The following is a 26,190-nucleotide window of genomic DNA, read 5'->3' on the forward strand; positions in this document are numbered from 1 at the left end:
AATAAGTTGATTCCCCCTCTCCCTCTCAAAGTCCTGTTCTTTGCCGGAAACAAAGAGTCCTCTTGTGTACCAACCATTCAGGTCCGCTTCCCTCAAAGTGATTAATTTCCACGGCAGGATCTCCCTGAAAGATTATTCACTTTGAGAAGAAGCGTTCTTCCCTCTTTGGTTTTGGTCTTGCGGATCAGATTTAATTTGATTTATTTCCTCTTTCAATAAACCTATATACTACCCACTTGTTTCCCTTACTTTTCTTATAAAATAATTGTTGTTAAACTGTGATTATCTTTTCTTAAGTAGGGATTATCTGTTTACTTTAATAAAGATGTCAAAGTACTTTATTTTATCTTCTTATTATCATATCTGCCTACCGCAACTCATTTGAAACAGTTCTGCCCGCCGTAAGCATGCTCCTGGCAGACAAGGCATAGTTTGCGCATGAGTCAGACCAAATTGAGTTGTAATTGGATCGATCTTAACTCCCTTACTCAGAATATTTGGACTTAGTACCGCAATAGGCATCCCAGTCCGCTTTAACCAAAAAGGCCCACTACAACCATAATTTTAACATTTTCTTTCACATGTGAGACCAAGCTCTACACTAATAAGTGAGGCCTAACATGTGAGATTTTTAAATATTTTAAATGAAAGGTTGAATGGAAATGAGAATCGAATTGAAAACTTCCTACTCTAATATTATGGTAAATGGTTGATTGTCCTAATAGCCTAATTAAGCTGTTAGGAAATAATAAATTTAATCACTTAACCATAATTCTAACATTCAAAAATTACTAATCTCTTTTCCAATTGCTCTTTGTGTTTTTTAGCCTTTTGAAATCAATTTCCCATTACTCTAAAATGGTCTAAGTGTCTAACTAAGGTGAAAAACAACTTACGCTCTTGTTTTAACATTAACATGTTCTAAACAATTAGTAGTTCCACCCCTGCTTGAGCATATGGAAGCTTTATTGTGCACTTGACGTTATATAAATGGATTTAAAAGAATTTTAATTCATTAATAGAATAGACATTGTTATAAAAATTTATACTTTATTAACTCACCTTCATATATTTAAGTTATATTAAAATTTTGTATTGTAAATGTAAATACTGACGAAATAATGAACCAACTTGAGATGCAATTCTCAACTATCAATATTTCCACTACTGATCTACAATTAGGGTTGAGTAGATTGAGGTATAACTCATGTACAATATTTACATTTTTTTTTACCTTATATGTTATGTTTTATTCTTATAAAGCTTTTTTTATTTAGAAATCCTTCTAAACAATTGAACTTTATTATTATTTTACATACAACATGTGCACTTGAGGAGGTTAACAATTTGATGTGGTCCACGACATCTAGTTTTTATTTTTTATATGGTGATGAAATCATTAATGACTTTAGATTGTATATTTGTAGGAAATTAAGAATTTATATATATTATATAACTTTTACTTTTTAAGTATTTTTTTTATTTGAGTTGGATGTCAGATGCTCGGTTCTCTTTTCTTTGTGCTTATCATTTTTCTAACTTCGGTGATCTGTTTCAGTTTTTATGTAAGCAAGGTTCCTCTAATCTGGTTGCTATGTTCGCTATGGCTGCTTGGGGTATTTGGGAGAGGCGAAACAGAGTGAGGGAGGGGCAGAGAACTTGGGGTCCAAATTTGGTGATGCACCGAGCTTCAGAGCTTCTGCAGGAGTATCGGGATGTTCAACCGGTGAATCCACGGATGGCTACCCGAAGTATGGATCTGCGTTGGAAGCCCCTTGATTCAGGTGTATACAAATTAAATTTTGATGGGGCTTTATTCCTGGAACAGAGGTGCGCTGGCTTAGGGGTGGTTGTGAGGGACTCGGCTGGGCTTGTTATGGCTGCGTTAAGTCAGAGAGTGCGGCTCCCAGGTTCGGCCGATGTGGTGGAGGCTTTGGCAGCTCGAAGAGCCATCTGCTTTGCTCAGGAACTCAGTCTTCACAATGTGGTGATTGAAGGTGATTCTCTGAAAGTTATTGAAGCCATTAACGATACTAGACCAGTGCAGACTTTGTATGGGCATATTATTGATGAGATAAGACTGTTATCTTCTTCTTTTATGTGTAATTTTATGCATGTTAATCGGAGGAGCAATAAGTTAGCTCATGCACTTGCTAGACGAGCAGTTTTATCTGCTGATATCGATGTGTGGATAGAAGAACTTCCACGGGACTTGGAGAATATTGTTTAGTTTGTTTTTCCAGCAATAAAGCTTCTTTTACCTTTTCCTCAAAAAAAAAAAAAATATAACTAAAGCTTCTAGAATCTTTTACAATTTTCCACGCCATGACAATATTTAAATAATATTATCATTTTATTTAAATAAAATTATTTTTGTTTAGTCTAAACTTAACAAGGAGTTAAACTCTATCTCTTTAACAAGTCCAACTTAAACTCAAACTCAAACTCATCATTTTTAAAAAAAAAATTATTTTTGTTTAATCCAAACTTAACAAGAAGTGAAACTCTATCTCTCTAACAATTCCAACTTAAACTCCAATTTTGAGATAAATATGAAACCTTAATTATTGTTCCAATCCTAAAATCAGTAACGTTGAAGTGCATGTCATAATTTTTCCCTTTATTATTTTTGTTTAAATGTTGAAGTGTCAAATTTTTTTTATATTTTATTTTTACATAGAAATACTATCTTTAATTTTTTTATCAACTTTTCTTCTACGTATTACTTTAGCAAATTTTTAGATATATATATATATATATATATATATATATATATATACACACACACACAACATTTTACTCTACTACTTTATCCACTTTTTGGATAGATACAAAAGGTAATCAAATTTTTTTTTCCTTCACATCGTCTTTTTCTATGCTAAAATCAATAGCTATTAGGTAGAAAGTGTCACAATTTTTTCCCTAATACACGTTTTCCTTTTTTCATTTATGTTGAACTGTCACAGATTTTATTTATTTTTTTTAGTTTATTTATTCTTCTTATCGAACTTTTCATTCCACCATTATCAATAATTCTCCTTCTCTTATAATTCATATTAATTAGAAATCTAACTACTTTACAATTTGAAATTTTATACTAGATGAAATTCTTCAAAATTGATTTAAAACTGAAGCCTTTAATGCTCTCACATTTGTCCACGTCAGCACAATATTTAAATAAAATTATTTTTGCTTAGTTCAAACTTAACAAAAAGTGAAATTCTATTTCTCTAATAAGTCCAACTTAAACTCAAACTCATCATTTTTTTTAAACAAAATTATTTGTGTTTAATCCAAACTTAACAAAGAGTGAAACTCTATCTCTCTAACAAGTCCAACTTAAACTCAAATTCAAATATTGATAATTTATCTCAAAATTTGCGAGATTAATCATGAACACTATAAAAGCAATGCAAACCCCAATATTATTTTTTAGAGCCGAGTAGAGGTATGAGCTCTTCTTATATTATTTTCTTCTCCTCTACTTTGTTTAAAAAAAAAAAAAAAAACTTATTTTATGGTTTTTTATGTATTTTTTAAAAAGTAATTTTCTTACATGAACCACCAAACTTTCTTTAGCAGTTTTTTACAAGATAAAAATGCTTGCAATAATTGAAATTATTCTTTTGAATGTAACTCATATTTCTTTTATATTTCTCTATTACTTAGTCATATATATATATATATATATATATATTTTTTTTTTTTTTTTGTTTTGTTTTAATAATTTCTAAGCAATGAATCATCATATTCTTTAATATTTTTTGGTCTTTCAAAAGTTTTAATATCTGAATTTTTGAGTTATTTTTTGTGCAAAATCTAAAATTGTCTGACAAGTTTTTTATAAAACATTGCACGTTTAAGTAATGGCTTCTTCATCAAATTGTAACACAAATTGAAGTCATACAAGAGCAAATCATGCAATGGTGTAGTTTCTTAATCAATTTCAGATTTTATAAAATTATTTTAGTTTACCTCATAGAGAAATAGGTTCTCATGCACAGCATGGGTTAACGACTAGTTATTATTATTTGCTTGTAAAATATACAAATCAACGTGTAACCCAATACATTCTCAAAAAATAAAAAACATGTAACCCAATTGAACTGACTTGTATGCAACCTATTTAGGATGATTTGTGTTGTGTCAGTGGCTTATATTGGTCAAGGTATGTTGATAGAGTCCTTGCTAGATGAGGACTTTGTGTGACCGACTTTAATAAGTGTTGTAGCGAACCTATTGCCTAGCGTGTATGTTAGTATATAAATACACGTAGGTTCTCCCATATTGAGTGAGCTGCATATTAAGAGAAAGGATGTTTCAATAGTAGAGCAAATACGATAGAGTGTTCTCTATTTTTTATGAAAGAGAGCCAATGGTGTATTTGGGGTTCAAGTCTTGTGAGAGAGTATGTGTGTTACTGTTGTCTTTTTATTTTATAATGGAACTTTCTCTTGGTGATACCCGTGGATTTAGGCATATTGTCAAACCACATAAAATTTTTGTGTCTATTTTGCTTAACTCCTCTTTAACCTTGCGTAAATGGATTATTTTAATAACACTTGTTTCTGGCTTGAACCAGATTTGACTCAGGACACTTGGTTCCAAGCAAAAATATAACCTTCATATATCTACTCTAACGCCTCGTTTGGGAGGAGGGAATGGAATGAAATGGAAAGGAATGAAAAGATTCATTTTAGAATATTCTTCTATTCCCTTGTTTGGGAGTTTTAATGGAGGGAATGGAAAGTCCATTCCCTTGTTTGGGAGTTTAAGTAGGAGGGAATGGAATGGATAGGAGGGAACACTCATTCCTCTCTATTCCCTTAAAACCTCAAATTTTCATTCCCCCCGAAATTGGGAGGAATGGGAGGGAATGAAATTAAATTTAATGACTTTTTTATTAAAACTCCCAAATTACCCCTATATATTCAATTCTTTATTTTAAAATAGGGGTCTAATAGTAATATTGTCATAAAATGATTCCATTCCATTCACTCCATGTTACTTCCAAACAAGATTATTTACATTCCATTCATTTCCATTCCTTTATTTTAAAACATCCAATCAAGGTTACTTAATTCCATTCCATTTCATTATTTTCCATTCCTTTCCCTTACTTAAATACATTTCATTTCATTCTATTCCTTTCCATTCCCTTATGAACTCTCAAACGGAGCCTAAGGCTCTGTTTAGTTATAGCTGGGGTGAGGGAAGAGAAAGGTAAAAGAAAATAATTTTCCTTAGGTGTGTTTAGACACAATAAGGAAAGAAAAGAGAAAGAAAAATATAGAAATCTTTCCTTTGTTTGGTTTATTAAGAGAAGGAAAAGGAAATATGTATGTTTTTACATTTATACCCTTATATATATTTGACATGTTTTAACTTTTTGGTTTGAAGCCACTAAATGGTATATTTGAAAATTTATCCCAAATTATTTTGAAATTGGTCAGCCAACAATTTGCCTTATTCGGCTTTCCTTGCTCTTCCGCCCAATTTGGGAAGACAAGGAAGGGCCCAAGAGAAACCTTTTCTTCAATTCTCTCACATTTTCTTCTCACCCTTGAAACCAAACAATAGAAATATCTTCCTTCCGCTTCTTTCCTTTTTCCTTCTGCCAATCCAAACATAAAATTTATTGAGCATATAATTTTTATAGTTTTTTTTTTTTTTTTAGGCCAAAAAAGAGTCTTCGGTGTAAATTCACTGACCCCACGCCCCACAGGTTGTTGTAACTTGTAACGAGTCAATGGATACCACTCAGCAAGCCATCATGGGACTACCCGGACACCTCAACCCCAAACTAGATAAGTTAGGGGAATATAAGTGCCACTACTCAAATCACAATGCCTATACCCGTAAGCGTGATGGAACTATGGCTCCCACCACTAGGCCACACCCTTGGGTGGTTAATTTTTTTAGGATCTCTATTGTGAATAGATTTCACTATGAAATCTTATTCAATAGTACACTAAAACTCAAAGATATTCAATAAGTAAAATTTTACAAGCTTGATACAAAAGGAAAAAAAAAAAAAAAAAAAAGTAAGTCTACTATAGGGAAGCTACAAAACTGATTATTTGTTCCAACGCTGTATATCATAAACTTCGAAAATCATGTGGACAACCTTGATAATAAGTCATCATCCTCGTGTACCTATAATGAAGGAAGAAACTTTCAATGAGAATAATAAGTTTAGGATTTTCAAAAAATTACTGTATACTAAATTATGTTTTCCTAATGTAAAATGCATTCAAAACATTCATTATTAATAATTTAATTTGTAGATTATATGTTCTATTACGTTTTTACTAGTAAGAAAATTCATGATGTCTCAACTCATTCAATATTTTTTGAATTGGTATCAATTTACTTATATTTTTTGTAGAATTTTACATATGCAACTAGCCAAATAGATTCAATAACTTTAACTTTGTAGCCATCAAATTAGTGGTGGACTCAGAAAATTTTCTTCAAGGGGCCCTGGTTAACCTTAATATTATATATTATTTATTATGAATTCAATTCAATTACAATGGTCTAAAAAGAATAAGTATCACAAAAGCATACGAGATTTATTGTCAAAATAAAATTTATTTTAAAAATAACCTGATTGTACTATGATATACTGCTTCACCAAAATTGTTACAACGTATATTCTTATTCTTAAAAACTTTTTTTGGGTGTAATATTTAAATGGTTATAAACTTATAATAGATAAAAGAAGTTAAAATGCACCCCTATTCATCCAACTTTGATTATTTTCTAATAACATCTAATAACACTACCTTCATTTTACTATTATTTTAATCTGAATGTGGGTTTTTATTTTTTGCTTCGTTTTTTTAAAAGCATCAGAGCCATGTGACTTGGGAATTATTTTTATTTTTATTTTGAGAAAAAATGTGACTTGGGAATTGGGGTTGCCTTAATCACACTACTTTTTTCCATTATTTTTGAAATATTGTCATTGGAATTCATGTAACTTATAAACCAATAATTATTTGATGTAACTTTAACCAAAAAAATAATCATCTTTATTATTTATATTCAAAATAAGTAAAATAATTTTTTAATATTTTATGTTATTATTTTTAGATATTTTTATACGTAAAAGAAATTTATATAAGTAGAGATTTTATGTCTTAAAATACATGTCATGTATCAATTATTTATAAGTCACATGAGTAATATTTAAACACTTTCTTTAACAATTTGTTGACAACAAATTATACCAGGATTTTGACAAAATAAATTCTAAAATTGTAGAGTCATTATCAAAATATTTGACACTAAATTGAATAATAAATAAGGAATCAATTTACAAGAAACATTATTATTACATTTTGCACAAAAGCAATTACGCTTAATTTATATTCTAGTACATTTTCTATATATTTATATATAGAAGGTTATATTAGAGTGAGAAAATCAGAGATAGAGTTTTGAGAACCATTAATATATTCAATATCAAAATATATATATATATATATATATATATGTAAGGACACAACTCGTAACGACCTGTAATCGTGTTGGGTTCGCACGTAAAAAGGCCCAAACAATATTATTTGTAGAGCATGAGTTTGAAAGGCTAGACCTTAGTCACCAGGCGGCGGGTCTTTTCGTGGTGTTCATGCATGGTTAAGTCATTTTCGCCCTAGGAGTCTTTCTCCTGGAGGCGGGCTGGGAGGCTCTGGTTTTTGGCCATTTTTCCCAACCCCCTGTCTGGATTCCAATCTTTTCCTTTTATATTCGCATGCGTTCCTTATCCTTCGTCCACGTGTAGGATCGACTTTTCCTAGACTGATACTTGTCCCATCAGCCCATACCCAGAGTGGTTGGGGGTGGTTGTAAAAGCTAAAGAGTATGGCTCTGTCAGGTGCAGAGTATTGAATGGCAGTAAGGGCAGCTTTTCCTGGTTGTTATACTTTCCAGCGTATCCTTCTTTATTGACTCAGATATTTTAGATTATTTTCCAAGTTGGTCTTATACCGCTTTTGCCTTTCTTTCCGGTGAGACCTCGGACATGCCGAGGACTGAATCACCCTCGGCTCTATCCTAAGGCTATTTCGTACTTGTATTGCCGAGCATGGGCCATAACCTTCCTCGGCTTGGGCCTTTGGATCCCAACGAATAAATGGGCCTGGCCCACGAATTATTGGGCCCCACAATAGCCCCTCAAAACCCTGTTGTCCAACCTCTTGATTGGAGAGGAGGGTTTTGGTAATACCAAGCCTTTATTACGGCTCGTTTAACTCAGCCCCTTATTAGTGTTGGCGTTTCTTCATCTGCCCAGGAAATGTACCGGTCTACGAGACATTCCTCTGAATTCATTCACAACGCGTTCATGCCGTTTGGTTATCCAAAACGTGCCTTTAATAATTTCCCTTTACGAGACCATTTAAATTCAATGGTTATTGATGGTGTGGGGAAGTGGAACGGGCATATTCTCATTTACAGATTTTCTTGGAAATCTGAACAGATTAAATACCTTCCGTTTCACCCTTCATATAAAAAGAAAAAGCAAGAGGTTATTTCTCCTGTACATAAACCCTTTTAATCCCTCTGAAATCTGAAACCCTTAGACTCCTCCAGAGTTTACTTTACCCGCTAGTTATACTTTAACTTGTAATTCGTTCGTAATAGGAGTAAGTAATGAAGGAGCCATACCCTTCTTAGAAATTCCATGTTCTTATGAAGCTAAAAACGGCTCGGTCGGGGCAGGGATGGCAGAGATTCAAGATACTTCTCACCCTCCTTTCAGCCAAAATTCGAAGCAGGGGCTCGTCGCGTCAAACTTTCGGCGCGACTGAGCTGGGGTCACCCATTATCAGTACCAGCCGCTCTCTTACTAGCATAGCTAACATGGCACCAGTGTGTTAGGAGTCAGGACTGACGCAGGGACTAAGTGCCCCTGCTTCTTCCTCTCTTCGTTCACTGGTGCCTCCTTTTGCCTCTCTTTCTTCTTCTTTCCACCGCCAAATCCATCCTAGCGCTTTTCCTTCTTCCTCTTCTTCTCCTCCTTCTTTCCCTTCATCTCCTCCCTCTTCTTTTGAAGAAGGTCCTCCTCTCAATATGGACGCTACTGGGGCAGAGTTTGGAAGGACTTCGGAGACGAGTTTTAAAAAGACATCGGACTGTTTATTTGTTATATTGTTGTTGTTTTCCTTTTATTATTTTTGTAATCCACCTTCTGTATAGGCTTGTTTTAAGCCCTTCTTTGTACGTTGTAATACCTCTTTATATTAATAAAAGTCGTTATTGCTTTATTTCACACATTCTATCTTTTTATTTCTGAAATGGTTACGCCGTGAATAGACATACTATCTTGTGAATTCTTTTTATTTTTACACTTTGACCGATGTCTAAGACCGAAATCCTAGTTAATAAAAAGATCTTACTCTGTGTTTATAGACACTATCCGACTTAATACTACTAAATCGAATAAGTGATACTTAGGGTTGAAACCGCTATTAAGAAGAAAAAGAAAGGAACATTATGATGAGCTTATTGAGGCGGCCTGGCACAATACCGCCGACCTTAGAGCACAACACTTAGGGCCGAAATCCCTTATCAAAGAAAAAGACGCTATTATGAACTTACGAGTGCTGTTCGGCACAATAATACAGACTTGAACTAATGACACTTAGGGTCAAAATTCTTGCTAAGGAAAAGATATTATCACGACTTTAATAGAGTTGTTTGGCACAACAATGCCGACCTGCGAAAACAACACTTACCCCAAAATAGCCGGGATGACAACTGAATGCTCGGTGCGATGCAGGAAGTAATCATCCGAAGACATATAACCCAAAAAAAATGAACAGCCCCTCCAGGTTGCTGAGTAATAGGGCACTTCACCATCTTCTTAACAACTTTAATAGCTTTAACCTTTTATGGTATTTGAGCCGAGGATTGAGTAACTTAGAATTTTTATTAAGTAGCCGACCTTACGAAACTCAGTTTTTCTTCCAAAACTCAGTTTTCTCATCTAAGTAGTTGGTTTCCCCATAGGTTTGAGTCCGAGGACCATACAATACCTTAGTTCTGTCCAAACCTCAGTTTTCTCATCTAAATAATTGGTTTCCTCATAGGTTTGAGTCCGAGGACCATACAATACCTTGGTTCTGTCCAAAACTCAGTTTTCTCATCTAAGTAGTTGGTTTCCCCATAGGTTTGAGTCCGAGGACCATACAATACCTTGGTTCTGTCCAAAACTCAGTTTTCTCATCTAAGTAGTTGGTTTCCCCATAGGTTTGAGTCCGAGGACCATACAATACCTGTGTTCTGTCCAAAACTCTGAGGACCATACAATACCTGGGTTCTGTCCAAAACTCAGTTTTCTCATCTAAGTAGTTGGTTTCTCTATAGGTTTGAGTCCGAGGACCGTACAATACCTTAGTTCTGTCCAAAACTTGATTTTGATAATTTGGGGGGAATTAACCCCTCGGCTATGGCATGAGACCTTGGTTTTGAGGGAATTAGCTCCTTGGCCAAGCCCCTAGAACCATCTGCGCGGCTAACGCTACAAAGCATAGCCCCTAGTAAAGAAACATAGCCCCTAGTGGAACTTTACGCTAGAACACAACAACCGGCCGCTAGAAATGACAAGGGAACTATCTCGACCTACCGCCTATGCCAACACACAAGCCTTTCCCACAGACGGCGCCAATTGTAAGGACACAACTCGTAACGACCCGTAACAGTGTTGGGTTCGCACGTAAAAAGGCCCAAACAATATCATTTGTAGAGCGTGGGTTTGAAAGGCTAGGCCTTAATCACTAGGCGGCGGGTCTTTTCGTGGTGTTCATGCATGGTTAAGTCATTTTCGCCCTAGGAGTCTTTCTCCTGGAGGCGGGCTGGGAGGCTCTGGTTTTTGGCCATTTTTCCCAGCCCCCTGTCTGAATTCCAATCTTTTCCTTTTATACTCGCATGCGTTCCTTATCCTTCGTCCACATGTAGGATCGACTTTTCCTAGACTGATACTTGTCCCATCAGCCCATACCCAGAGTGGTTGGGGGTGGTTGTAAAACCTGAAGAGTATGGCTCTGTCAGGTGCAGAGTATTGAATGGCAGTAAGGGCAGCTTTTCCTGGTTGTTATACTTTCCAGCGTATCCTTCTTTATTGACTCAGATATTTTAGATTCTTTTCCAAGTTGGTCTTATACCGCTTTTGCCCTTCTTTCCGGTGAGACCTCGGACATGCCGAGGACTGAATCGCCCTCGGCTGAATCCTAAGGCTATTTTGTACTTGTATTGCCGAGCATGGGCCATAACCTTCCTCGGCTTGGGCCTTTGGACCCCAACGAATAAATGGGTCTGGCCCACGAATTATTGGGCCCCATAATATATATATATATATAAATAAAATAAAAACGCTTAAAATAGTTTGCCACCTGGCAAAAATATGTTTTGAAGCAATGTTTTCAACATCTTTTTTTTATAACATACTTAGCACTTCTTATACTTCTGAAGCCCTAGCTGTGTGCGCAAGATCATGTCTACGTACGCATGCAGTGGCTCACGTACACAGGTCGTGACCCACATACGTAGGTCAAGGGCTACTTTAGTCAAATTATTTCCAAAAATAGATTTTTGCTCATTAAAAGGTTATATTTTCCATTTTAAAACTCCTTAAGTCAATTTAATATCTGATTGGACTCTAAATTGGCCTTGGGCCTTAAAGTTTGAGCATCATTGAGGAACAGGAGTCTGAGTCATAAAGGATATAAAATGCGGTGTCTACAAGTGTGTATACAAAATTTGTCCCCCCAAATCACACGTTCACATAATCAATTCAAAGTTTGGCAAGAAACCAAAAAAAGAAAAAAAGGGACCTAGGTGAGAAATTTGTTTTTCACAATCTACTGAATCCAACATTTTCAAATGTGCCTAGAGCAACTTATATTGTTGGAAAATATTGCAAGTGAAGTCTTACAAATTAGAAAAAAAATGAAGTTTTCAGTAGCCAAAGACTAGAAAACAAAAATGGCTTGAACCAATGTTTAGATGACTAAATAGTCATCTCTATTAGTTATGTTAAGAATGAAAACACTATAATAAATAATTTTGGATACATCAAACTTATAAGTTATGGGTTTGATGAAGATTGACTTTTCGTGAAACATGATAGCATAGTAATACTTCAAGTCTTTACTAGTATTTTCAAGACTCCAATGAAAGTTTAGAGGAAAATAATCTTTAGCAAATTTTTTGGAGATTTGCAATCATAGCCCTGTTGGGTTCAATAGAAAACAATTTTTGGCAATATTGTTTTTTGACATAACTGGAAGCATTGGAATTTCTTGGAAGAGCAGTTTGAATGGGATGAGTAGTAGTGGTTACCGCATATGGATCATATGAGGATGCAAGAATAGTTGAATAATTGGGTTTATGAACAGTACCAAGGGTAGTAAAGCAACTAGCAACTTCAACTGGTGAAGCAGGTTCATGCTTGACCAGCTGTTTACCAATAATTGTAGTAGGTTGTTTATCTTTTGATCTTCGGCTTGCCATTATGGCACTGTAAAAATTCACGGGTGAGAAACTTAGGGATGGAGTTTTGAGAACCTTTAATATATTCAATATCAAAATAAAAAATGCTTAAAATAGTTTGTCAATTGGAAAAAAAAATGTTTCGAAGCAATGTTTTCAACATCTTTTTCTATAACATACTTAGCACTTTTACGATCAATACATAGTAAAAACTTTTGGTTTAGTAAATCACATTGAAATTTAGAAATGCATAGTACTACAGATAAAATTTTCTTTTTAATAGTACTGTAATTAATTTGTGCAGAATTAGTAGGGATTTTGTAGTGTGCAGGTTAAATGTTTTTGCTTAGGTGAATGAACGTGATTGTTATGGTTTTCTTAGCATCCATGTTAGGTATTAATGCATGCACAAAAATTTTAAATTTTAGATAAGACACATGTGGCAAGATTAGCTATCCAATTTAGAATTTAAATTATATTTTCTCTAGCTTTGATTTTAAATATATATATATATATATATATAGAAAAAAAATTGAGAAACACACACACTTTAATAATTTATTATTATTACTATTATTGCAATTGAAAAAAATATGGATCAACACTTAATCGAATGGACCCGATCCATGTGCAACCTATTTGCACTACAAAAAAAGGGGTTTATAGCCGCGTTTCAAAAAGGGGTCTATTTGCAATTGGGATGACCTATTTATAGCCCAAACTTTTACAAGTCAAACTAAAGCCCAATCCACCTTACCCATTTGCCATGACCATAATAGAGAGAGGGTTGCATAATAATTTAATTCTATAGGGTACTTCTTAATTCTAAAAAATAAAAAAATAAAAAAAATAAAACTTCATATATCATCTCTGTTGGGAAATTTAGACCCTGGTTGATAGAATTAACAAGTTTTAAACCCAAGTTGTTAATTAGATCTATTATGCATAAACCTTGTTCAAATAAACAAACATCAATATCAAGTCAAAATCATGCACAATGGAATAGTAAATAAGACAAGATATGATAATCTAGGAAAACCAATGAAACAAACTAGTTTCACAGTAAAAAACCTGGGGGGAAACCTTCCCAAAAAGCAATCCACTATAATAAAGAGAAGTTTCAGATCTAGTATAAAATCTTTGTCCATAAACTCGACTATCCCAGTAGATAAACTTACAGCAGAAACCCTTTACTGCTTTAGAACCTCTGAACTCTCCAATATATGAATGCTCCACCCACAATCACAATTGATACCTCCAACTGATTTAAGAACCTCTTGAAGTTTTTCTTCACAGTAGCAAGTTTGTGGTGGTTGCTATGACTTCAGCTTCTTCACCAATGGAATCTTCACATCTACTTTGAAACTCTTTGGTTTACTAAAACAGAGAAACTTAGTTACGAAATCCTAGCCGCATAAACAGAGTGTTTCTCTCTCTAAAAAGCCTTCTAATAGATGACTTATAATGTCCTTTTAATACTGGTTCAAACGGATCTCAATTCGAGTTTCAAACGAATAAGTTATGAGCTTTTTCGCGTTGCTGATTTTTACTAATCAGTGATGCTCGATTGATCAAGCTTGTGTCGAACTTGTGTCGAGGAGGCAATAAGTTTCTAGCTTCTATCAAGTAAGTGTCAAGCTGCTATTGAGGTACATGCTAAAAATGTGCTGAAAATGTAATTTTCTTGAGCGAAGTTTGTGTCCTCAACTTGGTCTTCAATTACAACTTTTAGACACATCAAAACTCAATAAAAGACACATAATTTGGCATAGTTTAATAATACCAAAACACATGATCCTAACAATCTCCCCTTTTGTCAATTTATGACAAAACCTCAAGTATAAAAGTAAGCACAATACATTAATAACCTGAATACAATGAATGAATCCTTATTCAAATAAACTAGCCTATCTAAAAATAACCAATCCTGAGAAATCATAGCACGAAATAGGATTGACTGTTTTGATTAGCTCCATATCTATTTCTCCTGAAAGTACTTAATGAACGTGTTATGCACACCACGTGGAAGACAATGACAGATAATAAATAAGTAAAGCGTGTTTTGTCATAAAATATGCCAATTACATATATATATATATATATATATATATATATATATATATGTAAACCTAACAATCTCTAAAATTTATTGAGCATGTAAATTCTATAGGATCCTTATTATGAATAGCTTTTGCAATAAATATTATTCAATAGTACATTAAAGTAGTATATCATAAACAAGCTTGATCATATTACTCAAAGTTAATTAATGAAGAAAATTTTACAAGCTTGATATCGAAGGAAAAAAAAAACAAAAATAACATGACTGCTATGGAATTGATACAAGATGGATAAGTTGCTCCAATGCTGTATATCATAAACTTCGACAACCTTGTGGACAACCTTGATAATAAGTCATCATCCTTGTTCACCTATGATGGGGGAAGAGAATTTCAACATATTACAATTAACAAGTTTAGGATTTTAAAAAATTACAGTATGCTAGATTAAGTTTTCCCTAAAGTAAAAAATAATTCAAATATTCATTATCAATAACTTAACTTGTAGACCACAAGGTACAATCAAAGTTGTCTGTATGTGACCTGAGGTTTCTCTGTAGCACCTGAGGTTGACTTCCAACAGCTAGTGCACAGTAGAATTTGTTTGTCCCTTCTTACAGAAGGTGGTTAGAGTGTTTCCTTGGGGTAATAAGATTACTCCTAGGCTAGTGGGGTGTTTTTTTTCAGGGGGTAAGGGAAACAGGAAGGAGAGCTGAAAGGTTTTTTGGTAGAATACATGGAGGATATCACACAGAGTTGGGGTCGCCTCTCACTGTCCGAGAGGGAGGGACCCGGTTGCAGTCTTACTAACGAGGATCAGAACTCGGACTATGCCATCATAGCAAAGTTTCTTACTAAAAGAGCGCTCAATATGGAGGTAATAGCAAGAACTTTTAACCCTTTGTGGAGGGTGCGCAATGGTTTCAAGATTCAAAATCTTGGTAACCATATCCTTCTTTTTACTTTTGATAACCAGAGAGAGGTTGACAGAATCCTCTCAAGTGAACCTTGGAGTTTCGATAAGCATCTGGTGGTGATGCAGCAACATGACAAAGAAACACCGGCCAGTGAAGTGAAGTTTGATAGGGCTAGTTTTTGGGTCCAACTCCATGGAATTCCACCACGATACATGACGGTGGAAGCAGCTTTGAAAATATCTAATGTGGTTGGAGAAGTAGAACGTCCCAAGGATTTTAATGAAATTGATGGAGGCAATTTTTTGCGACTCAAGGTGAAGCTGGACTTATCTCTCCCATTGTGTCGTGGAAGGTTAATTTCATTAGAAAGTGGAAAGCAAGTTTGGGTAGGCTTCAAGTATGAAAGATTACCGAATATATGTTACTGGTGTGGGCGTCTCACTCATGATGATAAGGATTGTGATTTGTGGATTGAGAGTGAGGGAACTTTGAAGAGTGAGGACAGGCAATTCGGATCGGGATTGCGAGCTCCAGCCTTTGTTATGACACGGAAGCAGGGGTTGACAGTGCCGAGCTATTATGAGGGGAGGAAAAAATCAGTGTCAAGCTGCTCTCAGGTGGCCATGGAAACAGAGACGGCTACCCAAACGACGGTGCACCTCCGGAATACGGCAGAACAGGGCAGTCTGATGCGGACGCAGGTAACCGTTGATGAAACAGGGGACATTAATTACAAGGGGTGTAACGGAAATTCTGGAATCAATGAAATTAAGGTGGTGCAGTCAGAGTTAATGAAGGACAGCCCAAATGATAACATTACGGTTTCAAAATCCCCAACGGTCAATGACGCAAATTATGGACCCTCAATTACAGCTGAGTCCCAAAACGGTATGTGAAATATAATGCACCAGAACGTTGGCATGCATTTAAACCGAGTAAAAGCGGATGAAACAAATCCGGAAAGCCATGAAGAGTCCAGCGCACGTGTCTCACTAAGTCCCACAAGCAATGGCCAAGTTAATGACCCACGTGACCTCCAAAACACCCCTAGGGTTCCCACGCCAACAACTCAGCGCCGTGTGCTACCAACCTGGACTAGGAAAGTAAGAGCGGCAATAACCAGTACGGTAGCACAATGTGAACAGATTGTAGGGAAGAAAAGAGAAGCTGAGGCAGAGGGCAGTCAGTCACAATTACCTTCCAAACGCCAACAAGTTTTCCATGGTGACAATAATGATTTTCTTGAAGTGGTGGAGGCTGTGGAGCAGCCCCACCAGACGCAATGAATTGCATAAGTTGGAACTGCCGTGGTTTGGGGCAACCACGTGCAGTTTTAGAACTCACCGAGTTGGTGAAAAACAAATCGCCCTCAATCCTCTTCCTCATGGAGACAAGATCTAAGGAGCAGTATTTGAAGAAACTTTGTTCGAAGCTTAAGTTAGAAAATGTACACATTGAGCCTCGGATGAATACAGGTGGTGGATTAGCACTCTATTGGAAGAACGGGATTGACCTTAAAGTATTAGATTCTTCACCAACATTTATCGATGCAGTAGTTAATCCTGGAATGGATGACACCTGGCGATTAACGGGTTTCTACGGAAACCCAATAACAGCCAACCGGGAACATTCTTGGGCGCTACTAAAACACCTTTGCCTGAAAATGGATATACCTTGGTTATGCATGGGGGATTTCAACGAAATACTCAAAGCGGAAGAGAAGAAGGGTGGTGCAAACAGAAGGGAGAGACAGATGAGGGAATTCAGAGAAGCCTTGGATTTTTGTGGTTTTCGAGATTTGGGGTTTGTGGGTAACCCTTTCACATGGTGTAACAACCAATTTGATGGAGAGGTGACTTGGATTCGTTTAGACCGAGGGGTGGCAACACCGTCTTGGATACAAATGTTTCCCACAGTGCGAGTGCACCATGTGCAAGGTACGCTATCAGACCATTGTCCATTATGGGTTTGTTCAGATGATGAAAATATTAGATTCTACAATAAATTCAGGCCATTCCGCTTTGAGGCTGTATGGTTGAGAGATGAAGGTTGTGAGGGCATCATTAGAAGTGTATGGCAAGAGGAAAATTCAGATGACTCCGTGGGCAAATTGATGGGGAAGGTGGAGGCTTGCAGATTACGCTTAAAGTCATGGAGTAGATTATCTTTTGGTAATATACGCCGAATGTTGATGAAAAAAAAAAAGGAGCTAGCAGCAGCCGAACAATTATCCATGGCAGGGATTAGTCATGAGCAAGTGCGGATTCTAAGGGGTGAGGTGTATGAACTCTTGGCAAAGGAGGAGTGCTTGTGGCAGCAAAGGTCACGGGTAGAATGGTTGAAGGGAGGGGATTTGAACACAAGCTATTTCCATGGCCGAGCAACCCAACGGAACAAGAGGAATTTTATATCCAAGCTACTTTTGGATGATGGGACGGTGGTGGAAGAACCAAAACTTATCGGTGAGACTTTTGTGGACTACGTCAAAAATATTTTCACTTCATCCAATCCTTCAAATTTTGATCAGATCCTCCAAGGTATTGATTCAAAAATTACCCCCTCTATGAATGATGATTTAATCCATGATTTTACTGCACATGAAGTTGAACAAGCTTTGAATCAAATGAAACCACTAACGGCTCCAGGACCAGATGGACTACCCCCTATCTTTTTCAAATCTTGTTGGGATATTGTTGGCCAAGATGTCATTGCTGCCTCTTTAACTATACTCAATTCAGGGGTAATGCCAGAAAACCTAAACCACACATTCATATCACTCATACCAAAATCGAAAAATCCTGAAAAACCCACAGATTTTCTCCCCATAAGCTTGTGTAATGTCCTATACAAAATTGTGTCTAAAACCATAGCCAATAGACTCAAAAAAATTTTACCCAAATTGGTGTCGGAGTCACAAAGTGCTTTTATGTCAGATAGACTGATTACAGATAATATTCTTATAGCCTTTGAAACACTACACCATTTAAAAAATAAGAGGAAAGGAAAAGAAGGGTTCATGGCTTTAAAACTTGATATGAGCAAAGCCTATGATAGGGTGGAGTGCATTTTTCTAGAGAAATTAATGGAAAAGTTGGGGTTTGCAACTAGATGGATATCCCTTATCAGTTCTTGTATCCGCTCAGTCTCCTTTTCTGTCTTGGTGAATGGTGAACCACATGGTCACTTCACACCAAACCGAGGCCTCCGTCAAGGGGACCCCCTATCACCTTATTTGTTCCTTTTATGTGCTGAAGGATTACACTCACTTATTAAACAAGCTGAAATTGCAGGCACTATCAAAGGAGTCTCTCTTTGTAATGCAGGTCCTAAGGTCTCCCATTTGTTCTTTGCAGACGATAGTGTGCTATTTTGCCTTGCAACTACACAAGAATGCAGCTCCATACTTGATATTCTGAATAAATATGAAGTATCTTCGGGGCAGCAAATTAACCAAGGAAAATCACAACTATTTTTCAGCCCAAACACCAACCCACATGTGCAGCAAGAAATCAAAAATCTGCTTGGAGTTGGAGCAGCCACAAATTATGAAAAATACCTTGGACTACCTTCCTTGGTGGGTAGAGCAAAGAAGCAAAGTTTTAGTTACATCCGCGAACGGATTTGGCACAAAATGCAAGGTTGGAAAGAACGTCTCTTATCACAAGGGGGAAGGGAAGTACTTATTAAAGCAGTCCTCCAAGCGATGCCCACTTACACCATGGCATGTTTCAAACTCCCAAAGAGCTTATGTAAAGACATTGAGTCCCTAATTCGTAAGTTTTGGTGGGGATATAAAGGGGAGGTGCGGAAAATACATTGGGTGGCTTGGAAAAATTTGTGTAAACCGAAGTGCCAAGGGGGCTTAGGTTTTAAGGATATTGAAAATTTCAATCTAGCAATGTTGGGGAAACAAGTATGGTGATTGCTTCATAATAAAGACTCTCTCTTCCATAAGGTCTTTAAAGCAAAGTACTTCCCTAATTGCTCTATCCTAGATGAGGGAGTGAAGGTGAAGGGGTCCTATGCTTGGCAAAGCATTCTTAAAGCTTGTAGGGTTGTGAGGATGGGGGCGAGATGGAGAATAGGGGATGGGAGGTCAGTCTTGATTCGTGGGGATAAGTGGCTGCCAGATGAGTACTCAAGCAGGGTGGTATCACCACAGAAAAATCTGCCTAATAATGCACGGGTGTGTGCCCTCATTGATGAAGAAAATGGGAGATGGATTGAAGATAGAATTCAGAATGAATTTGTGCCCCATGAAGCAGCTGCAATTCTCGGCCTACCACTGAGTTCCACGCACGCGGAAGACAGACTCATCTGGACAGCAACAAGCAAGGGAGTCTACTCTACCAAGACAGCATATCAGCTCCTTCAAAATGAAGCTGAAGTGAAAGCACCAGGTCCCTCAAATGCAACGGAAAATAAGCAGTTTTGGCTAGACATCTGGGCCCTCAATCTGCCAAATAAATTAAAACATTTCCTCTGGCGTGCAGTGAAGGACTCTCTCCCAACTAAGCTGAATTTAATGAAGAGAAACATCACAGCAAACTCTATATGTGACCGCTGTGGCTGTGAAACAGAGGATACAATCCATGCGCTTTGGGACTGCATAGAGGTGAAGAACGCATGGTGGGAGCTGGTGGAGTGTAGACTTTTTTTGGGTGAAAAACTGGCAAGTTTCAGTGACTTATTTCAAGGCATACTTGCTCGGAAATCATCACATTTGGCAGAGACGTTTGTTTACATTGCTTGGGGTATTTGGCATAATAGAAATGCCAAGCGAATGGGAGAGGTCACGGTACCCTTGGAGAAGTTATATGCTGATGCGGTGGATCGACTACAAGAATACCATGCTGCCCAAGACTCCCCAGTGCAGCAAAGATTGTTGGACTCCCCAGTGCGTTGGTTACCCCCCCCCCCCCCCCCACAACCTCAATTCAAAGCCAACAGCGATGGTGCAATTTTCCAGGACACGGGAACAGCAGGCATTGGAGTGGTGATAAGAGACTCTGAAGGAATGGTGATTGCAGCGCTGTCGGAGCGCATCTCGCTTCCATCCACAGTCGAAGATGTGGAAGCTCTAGCTTGCAGGAAAGCTATCTCCTTCGCCATTGAGATTGGCCTACAAGATGTAATTTTTGAGGTCGACTCCGAGATCATTTACAGACACCTGGTTTCGGAATCAATCTGCATGACTGCTTTTGGCCACATCATTGAGGATTCACGCAGGCTAATCACAAGTTTGAGGAAGGTGTCTTTCTCTCATGTTCGGCGGAATGGAAACAGAGTAGCTGACAAGCTTGCCAAGTTAGCAAAATACTTGTACGAACCACAAGTTTGGATAGAAGACATCCATAGGGATGTAACAGATTATGTAACTCTTGACAGGAGTTTTATCCTTTCGTAATAAAATGTTCCTTGAATGGACTCTCAAAAAAAAAAAAAAAAAAAAAAAAAAATTAACTTGTAAATTAAACGTTCAATTTTGTTTTTACTAGTAAGAAAATTCATGATGCAAGAATGCCCATTTGTGGAATGAAAAATCTCAACTAGCTCAATATTTGTTGAATTGGTATCGATTTACTCAGATTTATTTAGACTTTTAAACGAGTAAACTTCCCAAACAAATTCGTTAACTTTGACTTTGTGGCCTCAAATCAGTTGTGAAGTCAGAAAATTTACTTTAAGGGGTCATGGTTAACTTTAGTCTTATACATTAATTATGAATTGAATTCTATTACTCTGGAGTCTGGAATAAAAGAGTAAATATCACAAAACCATATGATATCTATTGTCAAAATAAAGTTTGTTTAATAGAAACTTATTGAACTATAATTAATTACTTTGCCAAAATTTTTACAATGTATTTTGTTATTCTAACAAAATTATTTTTTGGTATGATATTTAAATGGTTATGATAAATAAGTAAAATGCACTTATATCCCTCCAACTTGGAATTTTTTTTTTTAATTTCACTCCATATTATTTTAATCTGAATGTGGTGTTTTTATAGCATCAAAACCATGTGGCTTGGGATTGTTTTAAAGGATAGAAACCAAATATGTAGTTTACCCTTTTTTTTAGTATTATATATATATATATATATATATACACACTTATACAAACAAGAATATTGGGAAAAAAAGAGATTTTTTCTACCATGTATAATAAAAAATCTTAAAACATTTTGGGGGCCTCTATATAGATCCGACTATGCTTCAAATGCCTAAGTATAATTTAGTACAATTGAAATTCATTAAAAAAAATCTTATGTCCTCGATAGAGTCCTCTACATCTAGAGTAATAAGATGTAGAGCCAATTTCTTGTCTTCAACGACAAAATTCACCAGATAGAAAATAGATTTCAATGGCATATTATGCGTTAGGTATCATAGAAAGGTAATTGGGCTTATTCTCATACTAACTATAGCACAAAGACTTTCTCAAAAAAAAAAAGAAAAAAAAAGTATAGCACAAAAAGTTTATAAAATTTCAAGTGGCATCAATCTTTTCAGCTTTGCAAGAATATATATATAATAATAATAATAATAATAATAATAAATAAATAAATAAATAAAAACTAACATAAAGGCATTTGACTACTAATCGCTATATGAATGTCCCTTTCTTCCCTTAAAACATTTGGAGTGCAAATTAGATCATGCAGTAATTAGAGGATATGCTACCAAATTATAACATTTACCAAGAAAAACAAAATTTACCTGTAGCTTGAAACCTTTGTCTGTGTATATTAATTCCAAGAAGTTTTTTTTCGAATTGAGTGTAGCTCAATTATCACAGCACCCATGTTCATCCTTTCTCTTGGAAATTCAACGGAACAAGCAACTCCAATTTCAAGTATAAAAATCAAGCATTCTAGACTCTTCGGACTTCCATTTTGGCTCTCATTGCAAGTAATGTCATTCACTCTGTTCTCTCCTTCTCCTTCCCAAAGAAGGATAGGATCTATAATGTCAATTACTCGTTCCGGTAGGGCTGCTTTAACAAAATCATGAAGGTTTAAGTTATCTTGAAAAATGTTATCAGTTGGCTTTTTTCCCGTGAACATTTCTAACAATAATATGCCATAACTATACACATCGCCACATATTGACACCTCGTTTCCCACTCCATTCTCTGAAAAACACATAACAAATATGTAATATGTACATAGTTTTGTATCAAATGAAAAATGGGAAAGATATATAACCTAGTGGTATTAATGGAGCTTTTACAATGGTATGTAATAAGAATTAAAATAAGTAAGATAAGTGAAAAATTTTGGTATATAAGATTCTATCTTCTAGATACAACACATCCTTTTTGAAGTCGTTTTTTCAAGCTTTAAAAAATAGTAAATGACTAAAAAAAGAGGAAAACAATTAAATTTAAGAAAGGATAATGATAATTACTTGGAGGAGTATAACCAACTGTTCCTCTTACTCCAATTGAGCTTGATTGGTTAGTAGAAGAATCTTGGGTAGCATTAAAAAGGAATCTTGCCAAGCCAAAGTCACCTACGTGTCCAATCATTTCATCATCAATAAGGACATTGCTAGGCTTGAGATCACAATGAACAATTGGTGTTTGGCAATGGTGATGAAGATAATCCAATGCATTGGCAACATCAATGGCAATATTCAACCTTTGAAGAAGACTCAAACTTCTTGGTTCCTCAAGAGTCTCATTTATTCTTGGAGTTGGATGTAACCATTCATCTAGGTTCGTTTCCCATGAACTCCATTACCAAAGCCTTAAAATCATGGCCTTGATAGTCAATACTAGAACATGATGTGAGGACCTTTACAAGATTTCGATGTCTAATATTTCGTAAAGCTTCACATTCTATTTTGAAACTTTTGGAAGCTCCACGATGTGAAAGGTTGAGAACCTTAACAGCAATTGTCTGTCTACCTTCATCAAGAATTCCTTTATACACGTACCCAAAGCTACCCACACCAATTAAATTGGTAGAAGAGAACCCATCAATTGCCTTTAGGAGACCTTGGTAAGAGAGATTCAAAAGAAAATTTCCTAAGTCACTTGAGATATTTTCTTTTCTTTTCTTTTTTAAACAAAAGAGAAGTAGAAGTGATAGGAGTAAACATACTCCAATAAGCCCAAAAAATATAGAGATCATTAATTTGAAGGTAAAGGTCAACTTTCTCTTTTTGGATTTTTCATATTTACATTTAGGAAGCTAAAACTTAGGTATGTCCCCGCAAAGCTTACCATTTCTCCTAATTGAAGTTGCACTCATGTTCTTGAAAACTCCTTTTGATGGTACCTCACCCTCAAAATGATTGTATGATAGATTCAAAAATTTCAAAGACAAAGTCCTCCAAAAATTTTGGAATTTTTCCAGAAAAATTATTGTTAGAAAGATTTAGAGATCTAAGGCCTCTTAATGATGCCAAAGACGGTGGAATAATCCCTTGGAAGTGGTTTCTTCTCATGGCTAGAAATTCCAACTTTATGCAACTACCCAGACTTTCTGGAATTTTACTAAACAACATGTTTTCAGAAATATCCAAATATGCTAAATTTTTGAAATTCCGTAATTCCGTGGGAAGGACACCAATAAATATGTTGGCAAACAAATCTAGACTAATTGGTGAGAATGAGAGACCAATGACTTGTGAGGATATCGAACCATTGAGATTGTTATTAGCAAGATGCAAATTAACCAAATTTTGGCACTTGGCTAGACTTAGAGGGATGTTGCCTTGAAGATTATTCTTGAATAAATACAAGTCTGTCAAGATGGTTAAATTTCCAACAGAAAATGGAATGTTCCCAGAGAGATTGTTTTCATTTAATACTAAAATTTGTAGCATTTGAAGCTTTCCAATTTCAAAGGGAATATTACCTGATAATTTGTTCTGCCATATATCAAGTCTCTCCAAACTGATCAAATTTCCTATTTCGGTAGGAATATTTCCAGATATTTTATTAGTTTCTAGAAGCAACTAGTTAAGGGTAGTTGACAAATTGCCAACGCATTTGGGCAATTCTCCCCCAAATTTATGATATTTAAAGCCAATACGGTTAGATAGGTGGTATTTGTAAAAGAACAGAGAAAATTCAAGTCATTTGCCCCTCCAGTTCCAAGATTGTTATTGGTAGCTAGCGCTAAACCATGAAAATCTATTTAGCTTCTCCAAAGAAGGAACTTTTCCACTTAGTTTATTCCCATCCAATTGAAGTATATCTAGATTTAAGACGTTAGAAATTGAAACTGGGATAGATCCAATAAACTGGTTATTGAAAATGCTTAATATTTCAATATTTGGTAGGGTGATACCTATGTCCAGTGGAAGACGTCCTTGGATTTGGTTTAATCCTACATCAAACAATTTTAACGATGACAAATTGAAGATTGAGGGAGGAATTTTTCCAAAGAACCTATTTGCACCAAGTAAAAGTTTTTGAATCTTGATCAATTAGCCAAAAGAATCTGGAATAATCCCACGCAAGTTATTATATGGTACAACAAAAGCTTTTAGAAAAGATAAGTTTCCAAAAGAAGGTGGGATACTTGCTGTCACATTATTTTTGCTAATAGCAAAAACTCGAAACTTTGACAAGGTGCTAAGCATTGTAGGGATTTCTCCGGTCAAAAGGTTGATACTGACATCAAGGATTTCTAGGTTGGAGGAACTAGATATATTGCTTGGAATTTTGCCACTAAATGTGTTATTAGATAACAGTAAGAACTGCAGTCTGCGCAAACGACCTAATTCTGGAGGGATTTCATTTTAAAAATTGTTGTTTTGGAGGGTTAGATTCCTCAAAAAACTTAAATTTCCAATATATGGTGATATGAAGCCTACCAGTTTTGAAGATTGTAGGTCCAACACAGTCACCCTCTGATGTCGGCGACCACAGATGACGCCTTGCCATTGACAAAAGTGGAAGCTGTCATTCCAAGAGCTCATAACTTGAAGAGGGTCATGAGTGATCTTGGCTTTGAACTCAAGCAACGCCAACCGGTCCGTCTCATTATTCCCACCAAGCACAGAGGTGACTAAGAAGCCACACCACAAGAGAAGGATAAAAGTACGCGTAGGAAAAGATGAGGATGGTGGAGCTGAACTCAACTGTGAAAGCCCCATGCAATAAAGTCGAGCTTGCCGCTTGGTGCTATTGGGTATTGTGGTATTGGATTGTCAAAGCAAAACGAAGGGTTTGATTTCGCTGGTTTTTTCTTTTTTGATGTGGGAGGTTTGGTTTCGCTGGTTAGAGCACAAAGAACAGAACATTTATATATAGGTGAAGATTGGAGGAGAACGAACATAGTATGTAGTGCGGGACCCAACCCGAAAGACTACCCGGAATTATAATCCGAGCATGATAAATCAAAATTTGTTACTGTAGATAGTGTTTCTTTTATTATATATATTTTTTACAAAATTCTTTTATTATAAAATTTTTTTTTTTGATAGTTATAATTTTTTTTACTATATTCATATTATAATTTATACTGTATATTTTTTTATCTATACATATTTTTTTAAAATTATAAAAGCCTACAAAAACATATGAATATTGATAGAAAAATTATGAAAAAAAATAGAGGAAAACAAAATAATTTTTAGAATTATATTTTTTTTAGAAAAATTAAAATTATGGTTAAATGATTAAATTCACAATTTTTTAATAGTTTAAACTTTTTGAACAATTGATAATTTGAAAATAATTAATAAATCTAAAAA

At 35.7% G+C, this 26,190-nt stretch overlaps 1 protein-coding gene and 1 pseudogene across 1 annotated transcript; one reads left to right on the forward strand and one right to left on the reverse strand.

Annotated features, from left to right (window-relative positions):
- The first annotated feature begins 1,603 nt into the window (after positions 1 to 1,603).
- LOC126701213 (uncharacterized) lies at positions 1,604 to 2,230 on the forward strand. Its single transcript, XM_050399324.1, has one exon. It carries the CDS (start codon positions 1,604 to 1,606, stop codon positions 2,228 to 2,230), a length of 627 nt encoding a protein of 208 aa, XP_050255281.1.
- Positions 2,231 to 14,661: 12,431 nt separating this feature from the next.
- Positions 14,662 to 25,590, reverse strand: LOC126701214 (probable LRR receptor-like serine/threonine-protein kinase At3g47570; annotated as a pseudogene).
- Positions 25,591 to 26,190: the final 600 nt, after the last annotated feature.

This window comes from Quercus robur, chromosome 9, assembly GCF_932294415.1.
Source record: "Quercus robur chromosome 9, dhQueRobu3.1, whole genome shotgun sequence".
Taxonomy (NCBI): domain Eukaryota; kingdom Viridiplantae; phylum Streptophyta; class Magnoliopsida; order Fagales; family Fagaceae; genus Quercus; species Quercus robur.

Coding starts and splice junctions, on each gene's coding strand:
- LOC126701213 (XM_050399324.1), top strand. CDS start 1,604: ATGGCTGCTTGGGGTATTTGGGAGAGGCGAAACAGAGTGAGGGAGGGG.